A 22045-nucleotide genomic window follows, 5' to 3' on the forward strand; every position below is an offset into this window, starting at 1 on the left:
CCCTGACTGGTTTGGCTCAGTGGATAGAGTGTTGACCTGTGGACTGAAGAGTCCCAGGTTCGATTCCGGTCAAGGGCATGTACCTTGGTTGTGGGCACATCCCCAGTAGGGGGTGTGCAGGAGGCAGCTGATTGATGTTTCTCTCTCATCGGTTTCTAACTCTCTACCCCTCTCCCTTCCTCTCCGTAAAAAATCAGTAAGAGCCCTAACCGGTTTGGCTCAGTGGATAAAGCGTCGGCCTGCAGACTGAAAGGTCCCAGGTTCGATTCTGGTCAAGGGCATGTACCTTGGTTGCGGGCACATCCCTGGTAGGGGGTGTGTAGGAGGCAGCTGAATCGGTGTCTCTCTCATCGATGTTTCTAACTCTCTATCCCTCTCCCTTCCTCTCTGTAAAAAATCAATAAAATATATTTTAAAAAATCAATAAGATATATTAAAAAAAAAGAAAGGCTGTTGTGGGGAGGGTGATAGGTGTCTTAAGGGGTAATGATGGGGTATATAGGGTAAGTGATGGGAGGGTCTGTGGGGGTGTTTTGTGGGGTCACGGGTAAATGATGGGGATTAGAATAGCGATGGGTGAGTCTGTGGGGTCAGTGTTGGGGTTTTTGGAGTACCTGGGGGCGGGGTCTGTGAGTTGAGTGATGGGATATCTGTGGGGTGCTTAATCAGGAGACAAGGGGCTGAGTAAATTGAAGAACTTGTTCTCAGCTTATCCCTATTGCAAAAAATGAGCAAGTGTGTTCTGGAGAGAACACCAAGGAGGTGGGGTTCTCTCCTTAAGAGAGATTGCAGGTGTGTGACTCATGAATCTAATCAGCCATCATGGGACTTTCTGGAGTTAGTGAAATCTACATGATTGAAGGTCTATGTGATGGGGATGGGAATCTATGGCTGAGATAATGGTATAATGGTGGTCTGTGGAATGAGTGAGTGATAGAGGGGTCTTTGGGGTCAGTAATTAAAGATCTTTCAATGTTAGGGTCATGACCTTTTATTTCCTTATTTTAAAAATTACCACCACTGCGGACCTTGTAGGTTCTCTTGGACTTTTGTCCCCACAGCTCCTTGCAACAGCTCCACACAGCTCCTTTCTTCCCCACTGCTGGCCCGTTTGGTGCCCGCCCATCAGCCTGTTTGACAGATCAATTCCCTTTGTCCTTTCCACCTGTGGGAGCAAGGAACAGACTCCTCTGGCAGATGGAGAGTTCGTCATCAGCCCGTGGTAAAGCCCAGCCCATCACTCATCATTTCTGCTTGCTCTTCATTTTTATGGCTTTGACATCCAGCAGGCTCTGGGCGTGCATGAGCTGCTTCACAGAATCGAGCACCAGGATTCCAGGCAGCACCATCCACAGGGCATTCAGGAAGACAAAGTAAAACCAGAAGTAGAGTGGGTGGCCCAGCTCGCTGTGCTTGAATCCATCACGGTACTCTGTCAGGAAGTACAGCACATCCCCGTACATCTGGCCTGTGGGAGGTGGAAGGGAAATGTGAGGAGGAGGAGCTACTGCAAGGCATTTTCCAAGTCATCATTTGAGGTCTCAGTCCTTAGGATCCCCAAATTCAGAGAGCTAACGATTCTGAAATCTTATAGCTAAAAAGTTGAAAAATCAGAAAAGTGAGAATTCCAGAAATTGGAAGCTGAGAATTTCAGAACCCAGGAGAGCTCATATCTCCAGAATGTAAGGAAGCTCAAAATCCTTTCATTCAAGACAGCTGAGGATTCCAGGACTAAAGATAACCCACATTTCTAGAACTAAAGAAAGCTAACAATGTAAGAACACTGAATCTTAGATGAAAGAGGCTAGAAATCCTAAGCCTACAGGACCTAAGGACTTCCGGCCAGCGTGGGCCACCTCATGTAACCTTCACAGGAGACTGTTTTTTTAAAAAAATATTTAAAAAATATATTTTTATTGATTTCAGAGAGGCAGGGAGAGGGAGAGAGAGACAGAAACACCAATGATGAGAGAGAATCATTGATCGGCTGCCTCCTGCACAACCCACACTAGGGATCGAGCCCGCAACCCGGGTATGTGCCCTGACCGGGAATCAAACCATGACCTCCTTCACAGGAGACTTTGTGATGGAGGAGGAAGAGAAATGAACACTTCCCACTTGAGAACACAGGCTGAGAGGGGCATAGCTGTTCTAGAATTTCAGGGAATTTATCATTCAATCTGACTCAGCCCTGGGTGGGCACAATTGAGAGATCCTACCCACACGGACGCCCCCATATCCGCGCATCCCTGGTAATCCCTCCAGCATCAGTGTGGGCCCTCTTCTCACCCGCAGAGACCACGAGCTGTAGGATAAAGCGGACAGGATGCTGGCGGAGAAAGGCAACCACCACGCAAAGGCTGAGTGGTCCCCACAGGAAAGCCGTGATAGTCTCCATGCATATCATGAAGTTGTCATTCCTGCAGGAGAAAGGGTGAGGCGACACTGGTATCACTGTGCTCCAAGCTCAGGGAACCCTGTTAGTGCTCCCTGACTCACCACCGCCCCAAACCAATTCAGGCCTCCCTTGACAGAGGCAAACACTTACAGGATGTAACGGCTGTCTCCCTTGGCATACTCTTTCCCTGAAGAAGACAAGAGACACACATGAAGGATGAAGGCGGGAAAAGAAACTCACACGTGTGAGAGCGGGGGGCCCATGGAATAAGGCAGGCTTCATAACCTCTCCATGCCTCCAACTCCTCATCTGCAATGAGGTGGCTGTCTGGATTTTAGAGTTCATATATGTATGCAAGACATGTGTGCAAACCTGACATAGAACAGTAAGTGCTGCTGTGATTGTCTGGCATTCCATAAATATCTGTAGAACAATGGAGGCAGGTATAGATGATGAAGTGAATGACGCAGCCAATGAGAGAGAGAGAGAGAGAGAGAGAGAGAGAGAGAGAGAGAGAGAGAGAAGAAGAAGAAGAAGAAGAAGAAGAAGAAGAAGAAGAAGAAGAAGAAGAGGAGGAGGAGGAGGAGGAGGAGGAGGAGGAGGAGGAGGAGGAGGGGAGGGGGAGAGAGAGAAGAGAGAGAGAGAGAGAGAGAGAGAGAGAGAGAGAGAGAGAGAGAGAGAGAGAGAGAGAAAGGGAAAGAGGGCAGGAGGGAAGGAGGAAGGGACTGAGAGAGAAAGTGAACAGATGAATGAATGAAAACGCAAGCAGAGAATCAATAAGAAAAAGGCAGATCACATGACATAAAAACAGGCAGGAGACTGGAGTAGGTTCTTCACTAAAGAGGATTTCCAGATGGTCAATACACAAATGAAAGGTGCTCAAACTTGCATTTATCATTAAGTAAAAGCAAATTAAAACCCCACAATGAGAGAGCACCCACATCCACTAGAAGGTCTACAATTTAAGAAACACCTGACCATACTCTCATATACTGCTGATGGGAATATAAAATGATGCAGCAGTTTTTGAAAACAGTTTGGCAGTTTTTCATAAAGTTAAACACATATCTACCATACAACCCAGCCACTCCTCCATAGTTACCCGAGAGAAATGAAAGCAGAGCCCCACACAAAGATTCTTATAACAATGTTCATAGCCATTTTATTCATGAGACCAAAAGGAGTATTACTTATAACAGCAAAATACTGGGGGAAATGATCATTAATACTAGACAAGTCAAGCCTGGCTGGCATGGCTTCAGTGGTTGAGCATAGACCTATGACCCAGGAGGTCACAGTTCGATTCCTGGTCAGGGCATATGCCTGGGTTGCTGGCTCCATCCCCAGTGCAGGGTGTGCAGGAGGCAGCCAATCCATGATTCTCTCTCATCATTGATGTTTCTCTCTCTCTTTCTCTCCCTTCCTCTCTGAAATTAATAAAAATATATTTAAAAAATACTGGACAAGTCAAATAATTCTGTAACATTTAAGCTTTGAAAGCTCTTTAAGAGCTGATGAAGAATGATCTGATTAAAAAAAGCAAAGTTCAGAAGTGTATACAGCATGTTTCCATTTGTTTATATAAAAGGGAAAAATAAAAATGATGATAATAAACAGTTATATAGCACCTGTTGTCTGCCAAATAATAATAATAATAATAATAATCAGTTATATGGCTTGCCAAACATTGTTCTAAATGCCTTACATATATTTGGGTATTACTATTATCCCTCTTTTACAATCAAGCAAACTGAGACAAATTAAACTTCTGTGTATAATTTATGTGTAAATAAACCCTGGAAGAAAACAAGCAATTATTAACAGTGATTAATAATTGAGGAAACTTGGTGGACAGAAGGTAGATTTTCACTGCATGCTTCTTTTTATTATTTGTTAAACCTCACCTGAGGATATATTTTCCATTGCTTTTCAGAGATATTGGGAGGGAGGGAAGAAGATGGGAGAGAGAGAAACATCAATGTGAGGGAGACACATCAATTGGTTGCCTCCTGCACGAACCTCAACCAGGGTGGGGTATTGAACCTGCAACCCAGGTTTGTGCCCTTGACCTGGAACCGAACCCTCAACCCTTTGATGCAAAGAGCGACGCTCTAACCACTGAACCATGCTGGTCAGGGCACACTGCATACCTCTTTATTTTATTATTTATTTATTTATGTTATATATTTTTATTGATTTCAGAGAGGAAGGGAGAGATAGAAACATCAATGATGAGAGAGAATCATTGATCGGCTGCCTCCTGCACGCCCCACACTGGGAATTGAGCCCACAACCCAGTCACGTGCCCTGACCAGGAATGGAACTGTGATCTCTGATTCATAGCTCAATGCTCAACCACTGAGCCACACCGGCCAGGCTGCATACTTCTTTAAATAGTTTGTTTTTTGACCCATGCGACAAACAGTTAAATAAAATTTTAAAATAAATTAATAGAAGAAAAGTTGTTAGCCAATCCCTGCCCCCCAAATTCCCTCCCACAGCATATGAAAGAACTCAGGACTCACAGAGTTGGGACAAGAAGGCTTGGTCTCCAAGAAGTTCCTTGCTGTAGAGGCTGAACCAGCCCTCAATCACCAAGTGAATGAACCCACATACTGCAAACCAGCACAGTGACAGTCGTCGCCAGGTTCCCAGGGGGATGATGGCAACAGGTCCTGACAACAGCCATGTCATCCCAACTACGACCCCAGTGACGGAGAAGAGGCCAGCTATTATATGCCAGGCAGGGTAGTCATTAGGCACATAGCTGTCCAATCTCAGGTGCCGAGGCCAGTATGGGTGCAAGGGGCTGGCATTGGTGGCCATGTCTTTGTAGGCTGATGGCTGTGTGTGGATAAGCAGAAAGAAGGAAAAGGGAAGAGAAAAACCTGAACAAACAGAAAGCACAGAATGAGATAATAAAATGACATCCGAATGGTTTATTATCACAAAAAATGCAAACGGACGAAACTGATCAGTTACTAGACTTATAAAACTGGCTCAAAACCACAATCGAGTCATATGCTGCTTTAAGGCCACCGAAAGAATGAAAACCTGTTCCAGCCCTCTGGGACCCATATGTGGTAAACACAGTAACCAGACCAGCTCCCTGCCCTCAGGGTCAGAGTCAGCTGAGGAAGACAGGAATCAGGACGGGTCCCTGCTCTCATTGGTCACAGTCCGGTGGGCAGACAGAAGAATCTGACTAGGTCAGAGCCCTCATTGGTCACGCCCTGCTAAGGTTAGACCCAGGAACCAAGCTCGGTCCGTGCCCCCCGGGGGGTCACAGGCTGCTGGGGGAGAAACAGACAACAGGTTGGGCCCCATGGGCTGGAGTCGGTGTCCTGCATCGTTCAGCGGAGAGCGAGCCCCTCTCTGTAGTCCTGGGAACGGCAGGACAGACGAGAGAAGACTAACGAGAACCACAACCCTCGGGCTCGGCGCGCGGAAAGCCAAACGCTTCCCGCAACAGCGTCCACCGCCGGCAACCTGCAAGGCACGGGAAAGGGGAAGGCACAGGTCTCCGCGGCGCTTGCAGAGGAAAAGGAGGGTTCAACGCAGAGACCACCAATCAGAACTAGAAGCCTCTGGTCCAGCTGCCCAATGGGAAGGAGGATCTTCGGTAGCCCGGACGACCACGCGGTACCAGGGGGTCTCGCGCAGGCGCGTGAGGTGCGTGGCGCGGTGGCGGGTTGCAGGGGGGGGAAAAGGGTCTCGCGCAGGCGCGCCCGTGGCGGGCCGTCTGGCAGCGGAGAGCGACGGGATGGAGCGGCAGGCGGGGCGGGGGTAGGGGGGGGCACTCACCCAGCGGCGCTGTCTCAGCGACCTGTCCAGCAGGGTCCCGGCTCTGCTGAGCTGGCCTGCGGGCTCCGTGACAACCTAGCTCAGACCCATTGCCTCACAGGTTCCTCGTCTTATGGAGTTGGCCAATGGAGGGGCTGGGAGGCGGCCAGTGCCACTCCCGACCAATCAGAGCTCTCTATGCGCCACCGGCCCCGCCCTCAGGCGTGGTGCCACTTTCGTTGTTGGCTGAGCCCCAGTCTGGAGGTGGGTGAAGGCAGGGAGTGCCGCGGTGGGTGGGCGTTTTCCACCGAAACCAACTTGCAAGCAGTCTTGGCTTCAGTTTCCCTATCCTCTTATCAGTCAATCGTCTGCTGTGGAATCAGCATTGCATTGTGTCCTCTCTTCTTTGCCCTCGTTTTCTAATCAGACCAGTGAATCCGTTGCCAGACAAAACCTGCGTTCTTTTTTAAAAAAAGTAGGTTCTTATTGATTTTTAGAGAGAGAGGGAGGGAGAGGGTTAGAGATAGAAATATCGATGAGAAACATCATCCATTGGCTGCCTCCTGCACGCCCCCTACTGGGGATCGAGCTGCAACCTGGGCATGTGCCCTTGACCAGAATCGAATCAGGAACCCTTCAGTCCGCAGGCTGATGCTCTAGCCACTGAGCAAAACCGGCTAAGACCAAAAGCCTTCATTCTTATTGCCCGAATGCACAAGGAAACAATACTACGATCACATCCTGTAAACTACACCTCTATCCTCTACCTCAGTGCTCAGGACTCCTTAGCGGTCATCCTCACCTCTCCCAACTTCAGGTCAGAAATACCAATCAAAACACCTTGAGAGCCAATTGGCATGGAGATACTCAATCTCCCTGTGCCAGCTCTACAGAACCAAATTGAACTCCACAATTCTAAGCCAGTGAGCACCCAGAATGCACAGTTAGAATCCAGACCCATCCCAAACCTCCTGTCCAATTACAACTCATAACCCTCAGTCCTAAGGATCAGTAAGCATCAACTATGTATATAAATATATATATATATATATACTAGAGGCCCGGTGCACGGATTCGTGTACCGATGGGGTCCCTCAGCCTGGCCTGCGGGGGTCAGGCTGAAACCAGCTCTAGGACATCCCCTGAGGGGTCCTGGATTGCGAGAGGGCAGTTCTCAGGTGACACACTCCGGAATCCGGCTCCCTCCTCTCTGGTTCCAGGTGTGTTACCTGAGAACCGCTGTTGCCAAGTGACCGAAGCTCGGCAGCTCCTGCATTGAGCATCTGCCCCCTGGTGGTCAGTGTGCATTATAGCTACTGGCCAGTAGGCCGGTTGGCCGGTCACTTAGGCTTTTATATATGTAGATATATATCAGAGAGAGGGAGAGTTAGAAACATCAATGATGAGACAGAATCATTGGTCCGCTGCCTCCTGCATGCCCCACACTGGGGATGGAGCTTCAACCTGGGCATGTGCCCTGACCTAGAATCGAACTGTGACCTCCTGGTTCATAGGTTAATTCTCAACCAGAGCCATGCTGGCCAGGCTCAACTGTGTCTTGCTTTCTCTTTTCTCTGTCCCAGTTAGAGCAACCAATCAGCTTTCCTGCCAGTTGGTATCAGGCCTCCCCCACACGCAACTAATTTGTCCCAGCCCTACTTCTATCAGGCAGTGCCATCTTCTGTCTCAACATCCAATCATGAACAATGAGCTAATCACAAACTGTTCCCTCTTCATGGTTCCAGCTTCCAAACCTTTATCCACGCTGTGCCCCCTTCCTCACTCACTTCTATTCCCCACTAAGCAGTGAAGAAAGAGTCTTTTGTATAGTTCCTACTTTTATTTGACAATAACAAACTGTATATAAAAAGGGAGTGGGAAGGCGGGAAGGTTGTGGATCTCCCCCTCTCTGCTTCCCTAAGCATCCCCCATCCCTTGGCCCCAGCAGGGACCACCCCCTTCCCGCCTTGTGGTGGGGTGGGGATCAGCAGGCATGAAAATGGTGTGTGTGTGTGTGTGTGTGTGTGTGTGTGTGTGTGTAAGGGTGTTAGGGGGACTATGATGGAGAGGGGTCAAGAATTAGAGGGCCATCCCTCATCCTCCATCAGAGCTGGCACCCTGAGGAGGGGTTGAGCCTTGAGGGAAGTTGGAAGGTCCACAGATGTGCCTCAGCCTATGAGACGGTAGAAGATCCAGCATCCAAAAGTGACCCAGTGACTGGCCCAGCTGAGCTCTGACCACTTGTGGACAGTGTATGCCATGCCATAACCCTGTGGGAGAGAAAGAAGTGATGGTCCCACTGAGCAAGAACAAAGACGGTCTCAGGAAAACCCATCCTTTGCTCAAGGCCATTTCTGTGACTCCATGCTGACCTTAGGTGAGGCCCCAGAGAAAAAACTGGGTGATATAAAAGATAAACAGGTTTAGTTTTATTTCTTTTGTGTTTTCTTCTTCAATCCCACTGTCTGACCTGTACTCTGCATATAAAAGGTAAGCAGATTTAGGTTTTTTTTCTTTCATGCTTTGTTTAGAAATCATTTTAAAGACAGGGCAAGATAACCCCACTCTCTGACCTGTACTCTCCTTTATATGTAAAGAGCTCCTAGAAATCAATATTTTAAAAAGACAAAAATTGGCAAAGGAGGTGAGTAGGCCACTCTCAGTAAAGGAGAAAACCAAATAGCTCTTAAATGTATGGCCTCACTCATAATCTTCCTCCTCTCAAACTGGCAAACACATCCGGAAAGTCTGAGAGGCACTCTGTTGGTGGGGGGACAGACAAGTTCACACACTGCTGGTGGGAGAGCAAAAAGGTGACTTCTCCATTTCGACTACCAAAAATCGATCCTACAGTTCTGTCTGCATCTGTGTGAATCTACACGGGTATGAGGATATTACTGGCTGCAATGTGATTTGTAATAGGAAAGGACTGGAAATCACCTGGGTGTCCACTGATAAGGGACAAACTACCCTGTGTCATAGCCTTACAATGGAAAAAAAGTGAGTGAGGACACTCTATGTACTGATGTGGAAGATTTTCAAGGATCATTTATAGAAAAGCAACATGTAGTGCACACTGTCATCCATGAGTTACCTTTAGGGTAAAAACCAGGGGAGGGAATTAAAAGATGCTTTTATATTCGCTTATTATACTTACATTTTTGAAAGATCTACACTAATAAAAGAGAAATATGTAAATTGACTACCTCCATGATGCCCACCAGTCAATCAGGAGGGAATATGCAAATTAGCAGGACAAAAATGTCAGCGGCCCCACACCCCAGCCGTTCCAGGCATGGAGTGGCCGGGCGGGGCAGGACACCTGCTATGAGGGGGAGGGCAGGGGATAGAGGGAGCTACAGGAGCGGTGCTCTGGCCGGAGGGAAGTGAAGTCTGCAGACTCCAGCCGGAGTCAGTGAAGACTCTGGCTGGAGCGAAGGCGGAAGGTGGCGGCCAGAGCGAAGGCCTGGGTCCCAGGTGCCGGAGGAAAACCGGTGCCAGCAGCCAGGTGAAGGAAGGTCTATTGCATGAATCTTCATGCAATGGGCCTCTAGTATTTTAATAAAATGAAGGAAAGTGGTTACCTGTAAGAGGGCAGTGAGTAGACCGTAGGAGCAAGACTTTCCCCTGAATATCTTAAATACTATTTGGTTTTTTTAAACTTTGTGATATACATTAATTATTTTTAAATGTTTTGATTAAAACAAGATAAAAACTTTATTTAAAAAGAAGCAAAACCCTGCCCTGGCCGGTGTGCACAGTGTTTAGAACATTGGTCCGCACACCGAAGGGTCTCGGGTTTGATTCCTGGTCAAGGGCACATACCTGAGTTGCAGGTTCATGCTCCACTCCCTGATCCAGGTGTATGTGGTAGGCAGCTAGTTGATGTGTCTCTCTCACATCAATGTTTCTCTCTCTCTCTCTCTCTCTCTCTCTCTCTCTCTCTCTCTCTCCCTCCTTCCCTCCCTCCCTCCCTCCCTCCCTTCTACTCTCTTTGAAAAGCAACAACAAAAAGGAACCCCCAAAATAAAAAGAAGCAAAACCCAGATTTTGAACACTCAACCTGATTAAAAATTAAAAGCTGTTTTTAACGACGAAAATAATATAAAGTTTTATTTTTAATCAAAAACAAAAATGTAAAAGAGAAGCAAAACCTGGATCCTGCAAGAGCTATGTGAGAAAACGTTATTTTAGAAAATGTTTTTAATTTAAAAAGGAGTAAAATCTGGAATGTGCATACTCCACATGAATAAAAATAGCCTAGCCATTTTAATAGCCATTTTAAAAGTTGAATCTAGAGTTTGCATAATCGACTTGAGTGAAGATTTTAAAAAAAATAAATAAATAAGAATAAACCTTGCGGATTTGACCTAAACAAAAATATGATGAGATGACTAATTGAAAAAAAAAAAAAAGGCAAACCTGGATTTTGCAGTCCATCTCTATAAAATAAGTAAAAGAAATGTATTTTGCAAACTTCACCCAAATAAAAGACCCAGCAGTGCCCAGAGGGACAACGGGAAGGAAGGACAGAGGAGCACCAGCTGCACCAACTAGAGACACACCACACACGGTCCTCGTGTCTCAGCCTCCCCGCCCCCTTTGTCTTCATGGTTCCCATGAGCAGGTGGCACATCCCTGGGTACCCCCAGCCCAGGGCCCCACCTCACCTGCTCCTCTGTGGTATCATCCACATCGACATCAAACAGGGAGCCCAGGTAGGCCAGGTGGAAGATGGCCAGGGCCCCAAAGAGCAGGTTTAGGGCTCGTACCCCCAGGCCCTGTGGGGGACAGATGGATTTGCTTGGCAGCTGGACCTACTCACTGTCCCTCAGTCCCACCTGGGCAGGGGAGCCCAGGGAGATGCACCAAGTGCAGTGGGTTCCAGGAATGAGGGTGTCCATGGTACCCCCGGGTAGGAACGACATGGTTCAGATGCTCCAATGGGAGCCCAACAGGTCTCCAGGGCTCAGGGTACTGTTTGCACTGAGGGCGTCCAGGTTGGGGGAGATGCGAGTATTCAGGCAAAGGAGGCAGAATGGTGGAGCTCTGACTTGGGGATTTATGGTAAGAAACATCAGTTGTCTGATAGGAGACAAAGCTGAGGTTGTCCATACTTCTTATTGCAAACAGAAGGAAAAACAAAAAACAAAAATCAAAAGTAAATTCCTCGCATGTCCTACAGGACCCATTGTTCTCCCCCTGGCTCGCTTTGCTCAAGCTACACTGGCCTCCTCGCTGTTCCTCAAATATTCCAGGCCCTCTCCCGTCTTGGGGCCTTTACGCTGGTTCTTCCCTTTGCCTGGAACGCTTCCGTCCCTCACCTCCCTCAGCGGAACTCAAAAGGCACCTCCCTATTCAAAATGGAATCCATTCACCCCCTGATCATTCCCTTCTCCTTTCCCTTGTGTATTTCCTCCTTGGCACTAATCACCATCGGACAAACTATTATACTTCACTGACTTATTTTTTTATTTCCTGACTCCCCTGTTAAAATGTGTGTCCCAAGAGGGCTGGAACTTGCTAGTCTGTTGTTCACCACTGTGTCTCCAGCATCTAACATAGTGCCTGGTACCAGCAGGTGTTCAATAAATGTTCACGGGGGACATGAGTGCCCGGTGTGCATACAGCAGGTGCTTGATAAATGTTTGTTAGAGAGACGCGTGGCAGTGAACAGAGGTGAGGTTCTGGGATGGCTCAGGCACCAGAACAGGAAGCTGGGCACCCTGAGACACATATAAGATGGAGACAGAAGCAACGTTTTTTGAGGGGGAGTGTTGGGCTTGAGGTTGCCCAGGCTGAACCCTCACCAAGCGATGCTGGTGTGAACAGTCTGGTGGGCACCGTTTCGACAAGACGCAGGCACTGAGGATCCGAGCCAGGCGCTTCCGGAGGACTGGGGTAGATGGGGGGGGGGGGGAGGGGGTCAGGTTAGCCTCAGGGGACAGTGGTTCTAGCCCCCTACCAACCTCCCATCCTGTCTCCTAGGCTGGGCTCCAAACTCACCGTGCTCCACGTAAGTGATAAATGCCAAGGACAGCAGCACCGCAGCCAGATGGAAGCTGAAGCCCTGGTGGGGCCCCAGGGGGCAATGAGGTGAGTGAAGAGGAGGCCCTGCCACCCCCGCCCAGCTCCCACCCTGATCCCCCTTCACCCGGCTCACGTGCAGGAGGGCGCTGGCTGCATAGGTGACCAGCACTGCGGAGAAGGTGCCCAGGCGGAGAGCATTCTTGAAAACATCTGGAAGAGGGAGATGGGGGTCCAGAGTCTCCCAAGGTTCCCTCCTGCCCGGGAGGGGGGCGGGCATTGAGCAGGGTGAGGATACACACAATGTGTTGGAAGGCCCAGGACAAAGTCTTGTGTAATGGTCTCACACGTCCTCTGTCCAAAACTTAGCTCCTGAACTTCCCTCCCAATCTCTCTCTCCCACAGTCTGTCCCAGTTCAGCCAATGTCAGTCAACTCCACCGTTCCAGTTCCTCAGGGCAAAACCCTGAGAATCACGCTTAATCTGCCCTGCCCTCACGCCCACAGCCAAACCCAGCAAATCCTGTGAGTGTCACCATCAGAATTTACCCGGAATCCGACCTCTCCTCGCCATGCCCACTGCCTCCACCACCCGGACTACTGCCCTGGCCTCCTCACTGCTTCCGCCTGGCACCCTCCCCCCCCCCATCTGTCCTCACAGCAGCCAGAGGGTCCTGTTACAACCAAGTCAGCCCGAAGCCCTCCTCTGCCCAGACCCCTGTTGTGGCTCCAGCTCTCTCAGAGACAAGGCCAAAGTCCTCCCCGTGGCCAGTGAGGGCCCACAGGACCAGGCCCCTGCCACCTCTCCAACCTCGCCTCCTGCTGCTGGCCCTCTCGCTCTCTTCTCCTCAAACATGCCAGGCACATTCCTGTCTCAGGACCTTTGCACTGGCTGTTCCCTCCATCTGTTACACTCCTCCCCCACATTTGACAATGCTTGCTCTCTCACCTGATTCAGATCTCGGCTCCAATGTCACCTCCTCCGTGGGACTTATTCTGTTACTTTATTTAAGATTGCGACATCCCACCCACACTGCCAACACCCCAGCTCATCCTTTCCTGCTTTATTCTTATTATTTTTCACCATAGCACTCACTTATCACCATCTGAACTCTTTTGTATTGTCCTCTCTTTTAAGAAAATCTTTTTATTGATTTCAGAGAGGAAGGGAGAGGGAAACAGAGATAGAAACACCAAGGATGAGAGAGAATCATTGGTCGGCTGCCTCCTGCACGCCCCCTACTGGGGATCAAGCCCGCAGCCCGGGCATGTGCCCTGACTGACCTGGAATCGAACTGTGACCTCCTGGTTCATAGGTCGTCGCTCAACCACTGATCAACACCGGCTGGGCCATTTTTTCTCTTATTAGGTGCTCCCCCCACAAAAATGTCAGCTCCACAAGGGCAGGGATTTGGGGCTGTGGTCGGTTTTTTTTTTTTTTTGGTCCCTGCAGTACCTTCAGCCTAGCATACAATAGGTTCTCAGTGAATGTTGTGTGAGTATGTAAAAGGGCCTGGGGTGAGGACTCCCCACTCTTGGATTGGTGGCTTGATGACTCACAGTTATTTAGCCAATAAGACATGGGCAGGTTCCAGCTTGTGACAACTTCCACCATAGACCGCGGCAGCTCCACATTCAGTGGCTTGGACACTGTCAGGTCCCTGTGGGCAACAGGTATACAAATTCATCTGGGATCTCCACTCATCTGACTGCCACAGTCTTGGCTGTTTCCTCCCACGGGAGCACCCCCCCTTCCTCCCTGCAGCTCCTCTAGGCGACACCCCGAGGGAGAGGATGGCCCCCCAGCCCGCCCCACCATTTCAGGTGATCCTTCTCCTCGGTGAAGCCAGCTCCCGCCAACGTGGTCGTGGCCTCGGACAGGAAGCCCACAAAATAGTTGCTGAAGTGGAAGGAGACAGCACTCTCGTAGGCTCGCAGCCACCTGGGGAGAAAGGAGCAGGGGGGAGGCCTCATGCCCAGGGGCCGGCATGACACCCCGCCATGTGCCAGCATCCCCAGCCCCACTCTGTAGACTCACCTTACCATGGTGCCCCTAATGCCCCCAGGGGTCAGGAAGGCAGCAGAGAAGAAAGGAAAGAGAGTCAGAGGCCCAGGAGGCTGGCCTGAGTTGGTCTTAGACAAGACGGAAACACAGTGGCAAACACATAGGTGCGGTGTGATCGCTACACACATGCAGACACTGTCAGTTTCATGGGGCTCAGGTGGGTGTGTGAGCTGCTCTACAATATGCTATGGTCCCGCAGTCTCACATGGCCAGACATCCAGACCCAGCTTCTGTCAGAGGCCCGTCCTAACAGCCCTACACCGTGACACAGCCACGTGGCCAGACACGCATAGCATCAGACTCCCAGCCTCGCAGCTCTCTAACCTGCCTCAGTGACCATAAGACATACAAAAGTCCTGTATAGTTAGGCACAGAGATCATCAAGCTCCTTGCTATGCACACATACGCAAGTCTACCCCCCAACAGTCATCCTGTCAGTCATCCAATAGACACAGGCAGAGTCCTGCATTGGAAAAGGCTGGTTCTGGAATCAGGCCTGGGATTGACGCCTGGCTGCTTCACTGGGTGACATTGGGCAAGTCACTCCACCTGCCAGAGCCTCATTCAGCATTAGCCTACAATCAGCTGCCAGTGAGTAGGGGGCAGGGAGGGGGCCACACAATCCAAGAGCTGGATGGAATCCTAGTTCTACCAGAGGCAGATGGTCAGTCGGTCACAACCCCTCAGCTAGACAACACCATGCAGCCAGAGAAGGCAGACCCATCAGAGAGGCACATGACATGCTACAGTCAGACCCATTCCCAGCCAGAGTGACAGACAAGCCAGACTTACCCAACGACAGCCACACCCCCCGTCATTGACAATGGCACAGCCAGAACTGCAGTCCCACATCGGGAGTCAGCGGCTGAGAGACAAACAACCCATACACACGCCTAGCCAGAGTCTCAGACAGGTCAGCATCACCAGCCAACCCGTACTGGTCACTCCCTGTTACAGTCATGTCATTGGCTTCTGAAGGTGAGACAGCGGAACAGACGGACATTCAGACATAGTATGTGTCAGGGTGTCAGTCATACATGGAGTTACAGAGCCGATCTTGGCCAAACAACAGCCACGGACAGACATTCAATCTCGGTCCAGTCATGGGGGACATGGTCAGACAGTCTCAGACTTAACAGAACCAAGAGGTCACAGACTATGCCTCCGCCCCCCAGTTAGCCCACTCGCCCTCAGCACCTGCCCTCATTTACCTGGCTTTGCGTTTCTTGCTGTAGTAACAGAAGATAGACAGAAGCATTAAGAGACAGGCTCAGAGCTGGGGAGACCCCAGGTCCCTACCCAACCCCCTCTGCAGGGCAGAGGCCTCGAAGGCCGTGCTCACTTTCGAAGGAGGCGGTCACCATCAAGGGGGATGAAGTACGGGAAGAGGTAAGGGCCCACACAGGTGGACAGCACAAGGCACAGCAGGGCCAGCGCCAGGCTCCGGGTCACCTTCTGCAGCCACCGGCGGCTCTGTGGGGATCAAGGCTCCATGAAGACTGCCCTGTGGGGGCTCCCACAGTCCCTGCCCACCTGTCCACCCAGGACCTCACCAGAGGGCGACCTTGGACAGCCTGTAGGTAGCTTTGGAAGGATATCCAGGGCCCAAAGACGATGGTGCCCACGAAGTAGAGGTAGCCCATGAACTCCACGGGTGAGGGCACGGCACCCACCTCGCCCCGGTCCAGGTCGAAGCCCAGGGACACCGCCTTCATGGCCACGATCATCTGGGCCCCTGTGTGTGGTGCCCATAATCAAGTGAATGGGCACAGAGCAGGTCAGCATGGGGGGGGGGAGGGGGAGCACCAGGTGAGGGGTGGTAGGAAAAGAGAAGTTCAAGGGTGGACAAGTGGGCGCACAGTCTGACAGGCAGATGAGCAGGTAGGCCCAGGACTGGCAGATGCCCTTTTTCAAGAGCCAGGCACATACATGAGATGGGAAAGGCAGATGGGGGCGGTGGGGGGGGAGGCCTAGTAGAGAGAGACGGATGTAAAAGGGCATCTGAGGCCTGCATGTCCAGCGGGGTGGACAGATGAGGGACCAAAGTGGGGAAGGAAGGACAGGGGTGGGGGAGTTAGGAGATGCAGAGTGGGGCAGGGGGCTGGGGCAGGTGAGAGAGCCAGGGCTTCCTACCTCGCATCTTGTGCCACGTCACAGTGTCCACCATGTGCATCTCACTGAGGAAAAAAGGGTGGTGGTCTTGGGCCCAGGACTCCCCTGGCCTCAGAGACCACAAAGGGAGGTGCGGATCAAGGTTCAGAGAGGCTTATACCCCTGTCCAGCACCACCTCATGGAGGAATCATTCCCCAGGACTCCCTCCTCCAGGGGGAGCCCAAGCCCAGCCAGTGCTCTTCCTGTCCTGCACAACCGCCCGAGGAGCAGCCAGGGGACCCCCCTCCCCCTTCTGCCAACAGCATGGGCACGAGGGCTCACTGCCATACCCCATGAGCAGGTAGATCAGGATGGTGACGGAGAGGAAGACGCCTCGATGGGAGGAATGTCGGCAGAGGAACAGCACAAGATAGCACAGGAGGCTGAGCAGCACAACCCAGACCATGTGCAGCTGGAAGAAGTGGTAGAGGCTGAAGAACCCTCCTGCCACGGTGCTTGCGTGCTTCAGGTAGGATGGCAGCCCTTCCGGTGAGGGAGACAGAGAACAAGAAAGGGAGGTTGGGTGGGCTGGCAACAAGGGAGGGCAACCTGAGCAGAGGGCACAGCCTGGGCAAAGGCCTAGAGGTTGGCATGTGGTGGGCTTGCAGGGGGCTCCAAGCAGGTGTTGAGGAGCTGGAGAGGTGGCAGGGCCTGGCTTTATTTGTTTATTTTACGGATTGATTTGAGAGAAAGAGAGAGAGAGAAACATCGATGTGTTATTCCACTAATTTATGCATTCATCGGTTGATTCTTGTATGCGCCCTGACTGGGAATTGAATTGCAACCTTGGCAGATCGGGACGATGTTCTAACCAACTGCGCAACCCGACCAAGGCCAAATCCCGGGTTTAAAGAAAAGGAACCTCTATAAAGGACATTTGGGAACCCTGGGAGAAATGTGAGTATCAACTTATATTGGGTAATATTATTGCATCCAGATTAGATTTCTTGGGGGGTGATGGTTGCGGCTGTGGTTGTTGGGGGAAGTTGTCCTTGTTTTTTGGGGGGACACACACTGATGCATTCGGGGTGAAGTGTCAGCAGGTTATTCAAATGATTTAGAAAGATGATAGATAGATAGATAGATAGATAGATAGATAGATAGATAGACAGATAGATAGATAGAACAGGCTAGTATGGGAAGATGTTGACCATTGGGAATCTGGTAATGCATATAATGGGTGTTCATTGTATTATTCTTTCAATTTAACTTCAGTAACCGAAATATTTCAAAATGATAAACCTAAGAAAAAATAAAACATCCATTTAAAATAAAAATAGAATGTAGGACTTTTGAATTTCAGATTCCCAAAATTCTCAGCATCCTATAGGGACCTTGGGAACTTAGAGTCTTAGCATTTGGATGTAGGCTTGCTGTGAATGTGGAAACATTCCAGAATTCCAGCATTCAGAAATCTCATCATGCCCTGATTCTAGAAATCCATATGCGAGCATTTTGGAAGCCTAGAATGTGAGAATTTCAACTTGTCAGCTCCCCAAACCCTAGAGTGTGGTACTCTGGGATTCCATAACCCGTTGACACCAGCATTGCCGAATCTTATCACGTTGGGATGTAGACATTCCAGGTTGCCAAAATCCAAGAACCTCAGCTTTCCAGAATCCTAGAACCCAGGAATACTAAAAGGCATGGCTTGGCATGGCTGGACGTGGCTTGGCATGGTATGGCTGGGCATAGTAGGATGTGGTGTGGTAGCATGGTGCTTCGCCTGGTGGGAGGGGGTGGGCTGGACATATTGGCGCCTGGCTTGGCATGGCAAGATGCGGCAGGATAAGGTGTGGCTTGGTATGGACGAATGTGGCAGTGTGATATGGCCTGGCATGGCGCATAGTGGGGCAGGCACTTACCAAGCCTCCAGAAGAGGCGGCAGGCGAGGCAGATGGCAAGGAGCAGCCAGATCTGGTCAAGGCCCTGCTGGGCAGTAGGCAGGAGACACCCCTGCAGCAGCTGCTGGAAAAATTCCTGGCGGCTGAAGGTGGCCATCGCAGCCCCTCACGGATGGATGGACAGATGGATAGACCTGTCAAAGTGGGGACACAGAGCAGGGATGTCCATGGGGCAGACCATGCTCAAGGCATAGACTTGAGCGCTCAGATTTCAGTTTGGGGCTGTCCAACCCATTTAGACACACAGTGCTGGGGGAGGGGGAGCCGGGAGAGGGTGTGGGTGTCAGGTACATCAGATTGAGCCGCCAACTGTGCGTGTGTGAGCGTCCTGGGTGCACGCACACAGCCCACGACCTGTGGTGAATGAAGGACCTGTGTCTCTCCTATGCTGTGAGGAGTCGGGGTCCGATGGGGAATGAATGGTGTACATTCCAGGCCGGTATATCAAATGGGGACGCTCTCTGGTTTCCAAGGTAGAGTCACTCTGTGTGGAGGGCAGAGAGGGAGATCCTGTGACACTTGGGGGCCGTGTGCATCTCTCCTTGTACGGATGTGAGGGGTGTCCTGTATCCCCTGCGTGCCCCATCTCACCCCCACCCGGCCACTCCTGGCCACCGAGAAAGCCCTGCCCAGGCCCCGGGACTTCAGGGAGGTGGTGGTGGTGGTTGGGGACAGAGCAGAAGGGGGAGTCTGAAAGGTGATGGAGAGGGGACCCAAGAGCACGCGCTGCAGATCAGTGCGGGGAGGCCGTCTCAGGATGGGAGCGGAGGAGCCGCGCGCGCACTCCTGTGACCTACCTGGCAGGAAGGAAGCTGCGGTCCCGGGGACCGGGGACGCACTGCCGCCGCCACCGTCGCCTCCTCCTCCGGGCAGCCTCCCCCGCAGGCCGCAAGGCCGGGACCAGCTGCGGCTTGGAGAGCAGCGCGGCGAGCGGGCCCTTTAAATCCCGGGGAGGCCCGGCCGGCCAGCTCGGCCAATGAGAGGGCAGGAGCGGGGCGGGGCCGGCAGAGGAGGTGGGAGGCGGGAGGGTCGAGGGAAGGAGGAGCGGGAGGTTGAGAGGAGCGGGGTGCTGCGGGGGACCTTTGCGCCCGCACCTTTGGGGCCCTGAGTGTTGCAGCCCCTGATCATTCCCGTCCGGCGGTGTCGGGCCGGCCAAGAACCAACGCCTCAATGATCAGATTCCCAATCCTTGGGAGCCCAGATGGGAAAGATGGGGGAGGGAGGAGGGAGAGCCCCTCACCTTGACTGTTCACCCACGCACGTTCTCGCGCACAGTGCCGCCTCGGTTCACAGATGGGCAAAGGAACCGAGGTCCGTCCTGCCCCATCCTTCGAGGGAACTACAGGCATTTCCAATCCTCTCCACCCGCAGGGACGGGCCCGAAACATTTCTTCGTATTGACTGTGTCACCGAGGAACCCCAATTAGGCGCCTGGGCTTCCCCGGGGGGGGGGGACTCCTTGGCTGGTCGTTGAGAACTGATTTGCTTGCTTCATTTCCCAGCCCCGTAGTTCTTCACCTCGCACTGAGGGTGACCCCAGCAAGTAGTGCGTGAACCAGGAGGCTAGTTCGGAGCACCCGACAGATCCGGAGCATTTCTGAAGCTTTTACAGCGTCCCCAACACTGCCCCAACACAGGATTTACGCTACACCTGCTGTCTGCCTCCCTTACCCCTCATTGTCTGGGCACCCCACTCGGTCCCTAGGCTGATGAAGGGCCTATTTTTCCAAAGGAACATTGGTGGCGCAAGTACTGCGTGCTCAGCTACGATGGGGAAGGGAGAAGGAAGCCCAGATCAAGCTGGACCCCGCCGTCACCTGAGGAGCTAAGGAAAACAGGCTCTAATCAGATTAGTGCTTGCCTGCATGGAGCTGGGCAAGTCATGCCCACTGACCGAGCTTTGGTGTCCCTTTCTCTTAAACAAAAGAATGGGATTAGCAGTTCTTTGCTTGGAAATAGCGGTGGCAATGGAAGAGAAATGTGTGTCTCCCCTCTTTAAAGCAAATGTTAACGTGAAGTTAAATGGAGTTTTAACTCATAAGTTAAGATTCATGTATCACAAGCAAAAAAATGGAATCCAGTAATGATGAATAAACTACATAGACCAGATTCACCAATGCTAATCCCTCTTCTTCTTATTTATTTCTCTTCTTTTTGCTAATTCCTTTCCTTAACAGCAGAGTGCAGGCCATAAATTTTATAAATTAGACTTCATTCTTATTTTTTTTTCTATTTTCAGACATACTCAAGTAGAGTCAACAATGACCCACCGCACATGCCCGAAATATTTCCCTTAATTGCAAGTCTTGGTATTTAAAACGGAAAGATCCTTTACTCTATGCCTCACTGAGCTTCACAGACTTGATTGTTTCATTCTAGTCTTTTGATGTGTGTGATAAAGAACTAGTATCTAGATTCTGGGATGCATAAAGCACATCTACAAATCAATCAGAAGGGGACAAACACTACACTAGAAAATGGACAGTGGATATGAACAGGGAATTCACAGAAGACCCCAGAAATGGCCAACATGTATAACCTATGAAAAGATAACTCATTCTTTTTTGTTATCAGGGAAATGCAAAATTAAAACAACAGTTACATACATGTCACATCTACTAGGTGTGGTGTTTCATATTTTTATCACTGGAGCTTAGTAGAGAGTGGCACTCAATAAATATCTTTCACATTGGATAGCCTTTGTGGTCTTCTGCATTGTGGTTTCTGGGGCATTTTAAATGGTCTCTCCATAATTAAAGAGATGCAAATGAATACAATGAGATCACATTTTTCATTTATTAGATTGGCAAAAATGGCCAAGCCTCATAATAACCACATTGTATCTATCTATTTATCTATATCCCTATCTATATATTTTCCTAAACTGTTTGATCGTAGTTGTAGACACGATGGCCTTTTAACTAAATAGTTAAGTATGAATTTCCTAACAAGGACATTTTCTTACACTCTTACCAGCAGTGTATGAGGGCTCCAATATCTCCACATCCTCAACACTTGTTATCTGACTTTTTCATTCTAGCCATCCTAGTGGGTGAGCCAGTAATGTCCCTCTATAGGAAAAGGAAATCCTGGGTCATGTGCTGCATGCTGTTATCAGGTCTTTTCAGCCTCCCTCAGTCGGAACAATGCCACACTCTTCCCTTAACTTTCATGATCTCGAGGTTTTCAAAAAAAAGTCACAGGCCAATTATTTGGAAGAATGTCCTTCAATTTTGGGTTATCTGATATTTCCTCAGGGTTAGATTTGGATTCTGCATTTTTGGCAGGAATTCCAAAGAAGTGACCTGTGTTTTTCTTAGTGTGTCCGGAGGCACAAGGTATTGGCTAGGTCCCAAATTGTTATTAGCTTTGGTGATTTGATTAAGGTCGCATCTTCCAGGTTTCTCCACTGTCAATGTACTATTTCCCTTTGTAATGAATAGGTATCTTGCAGGGACATACTTTGAGACTCTGTAACTCTCCTGTTTTTCTTCAAACTTCCACTCACTAGTTTAGCACCCTTGGTGATTCTTGCCTGAAGCCATGACTACGATTATGGTGGTCAAAGGATGATTTTCTTTTACACGTACCGCGGGATTTTACTGTAAGGAAGAGCTTTTCTTTCTCCCCCACGTATTTATTTATACATTTGTTTATTTGTATCAGTATGAGACTCATGAATTCTTTTTTTTTATGAATTCTTCTTTTAATTTACAG

At 50.2% G+C, this 22045-nt stretch overlaps 2 protein-coding genes and 1 long non-coding RNA gene across 9 annotated transcripts; 1 reads left to right on the forward strand and 2 right to left on the reverse strand.

The window, feature by feature from the left end:
• Positions 1-904: 904 nt before the first annotated feature.
• On the reverse strand, positions 905-6341 carry EBP (EBP cholestenol delta-isomerase). 2 transcript variants are annotated; one of them, XM_079766023.1, is made up of 5 exons: positions 6203-6341; positions 4924-5242; positions 2549-2585; positions 2290-2420; positions 905-1468 (listed from the first exon to the last, which is right to left on the reverse strand). In XM_079766023.1, exons 2-5 carry the CDS (start codon positions 5222-5224, stop codon positions 1245-1247), a joined length of 693 nt encoding a protein of 230 aa, XP_079622149.1. In that variant the 5' UTR covers positions 5225-5242; positions 6203-6341; the 3' UTR covers positions 905-1244. The 2 variants fall into 2 exon arrangements, with proteins under 2 accessions (XP_079622149.1, XP_079622148.1); XM_079766022.1 differs by having other exon boundaries at positions 908-1468; positions 4924-5286; positions 6203-6336.
• Positions 5250-20404, forward strand: LOC307096414. The gene is made up of 5 exons (XR_013813262.1): positions 5250-6070; positions 12170-12277; positions 16726-16893; positions 17218-17321; positions 19831-20404. It is a non-coding gene; the product is annotated as an uncharacterized lncRNA (long non-coding RNA).
• Positions 7994-19247, reverse strand: PORCN (porcupine O-acyltransferase). 6 transcript variants are annotated; one of them, XM_079766020.1, is made up of 15 exons: positions 19126-19232; positions 18701-18812; positions 18290-18462; positions 16715-16907; positions 16406-16449; positions 15946-16007; positions 15615-15745; positions 15484-15501; positions 14024-14149; positions 13768-13868; positions 12345-12421; positions 12188-12251; positions 11992-12077; positions 10852-10962; positions 7994-8451 (listed from the first exon to the last, which is right to left on the reverse strand). In XM_079766020.1, exons 3-15 carry the CDS (start codon positions 18423-18425, stop codon positions 8350-8352), a joined length of 1251 nt encoding a protein of 416 aa, XP_079622146.1. In that variant the 5' UTR covers positions 18426-18462; positions 18701-18812; positions 19126-19232; the 3' UTR covers positions 7994-8349. The 6 variants fall into 6 exon arrangements, with proteins under 6 accessions (XP_079622146.1, XP_079622145.1, XP_079622142.1 ...); XM_079766016.1 differs by having other exon boundaries at positions 8003-8451; positions 15826-16007; XM_079766019.1 differs by lacking the exon at positions 10852-10962 and having other exon boundaries at positions 8002-8451; positions 15826-16007.
• Positions 20405-22045: the final 1641 nt, after the last annotated feature.

This window comes from Cnephaeus nilssonii (assembly GCF_951640355.1).
Source record: "Cnephaeus nilssonii genome assembly, chromosome: X".
In the NCBI taxonomy this organism is placed as follows: domain Eukaryota; kingdom Metazoa; phylum Chordata; class Mammalia; order Chiroptera; family Vespertilionidae; genus Cnephaeus; species Cnephaeus nilssonii.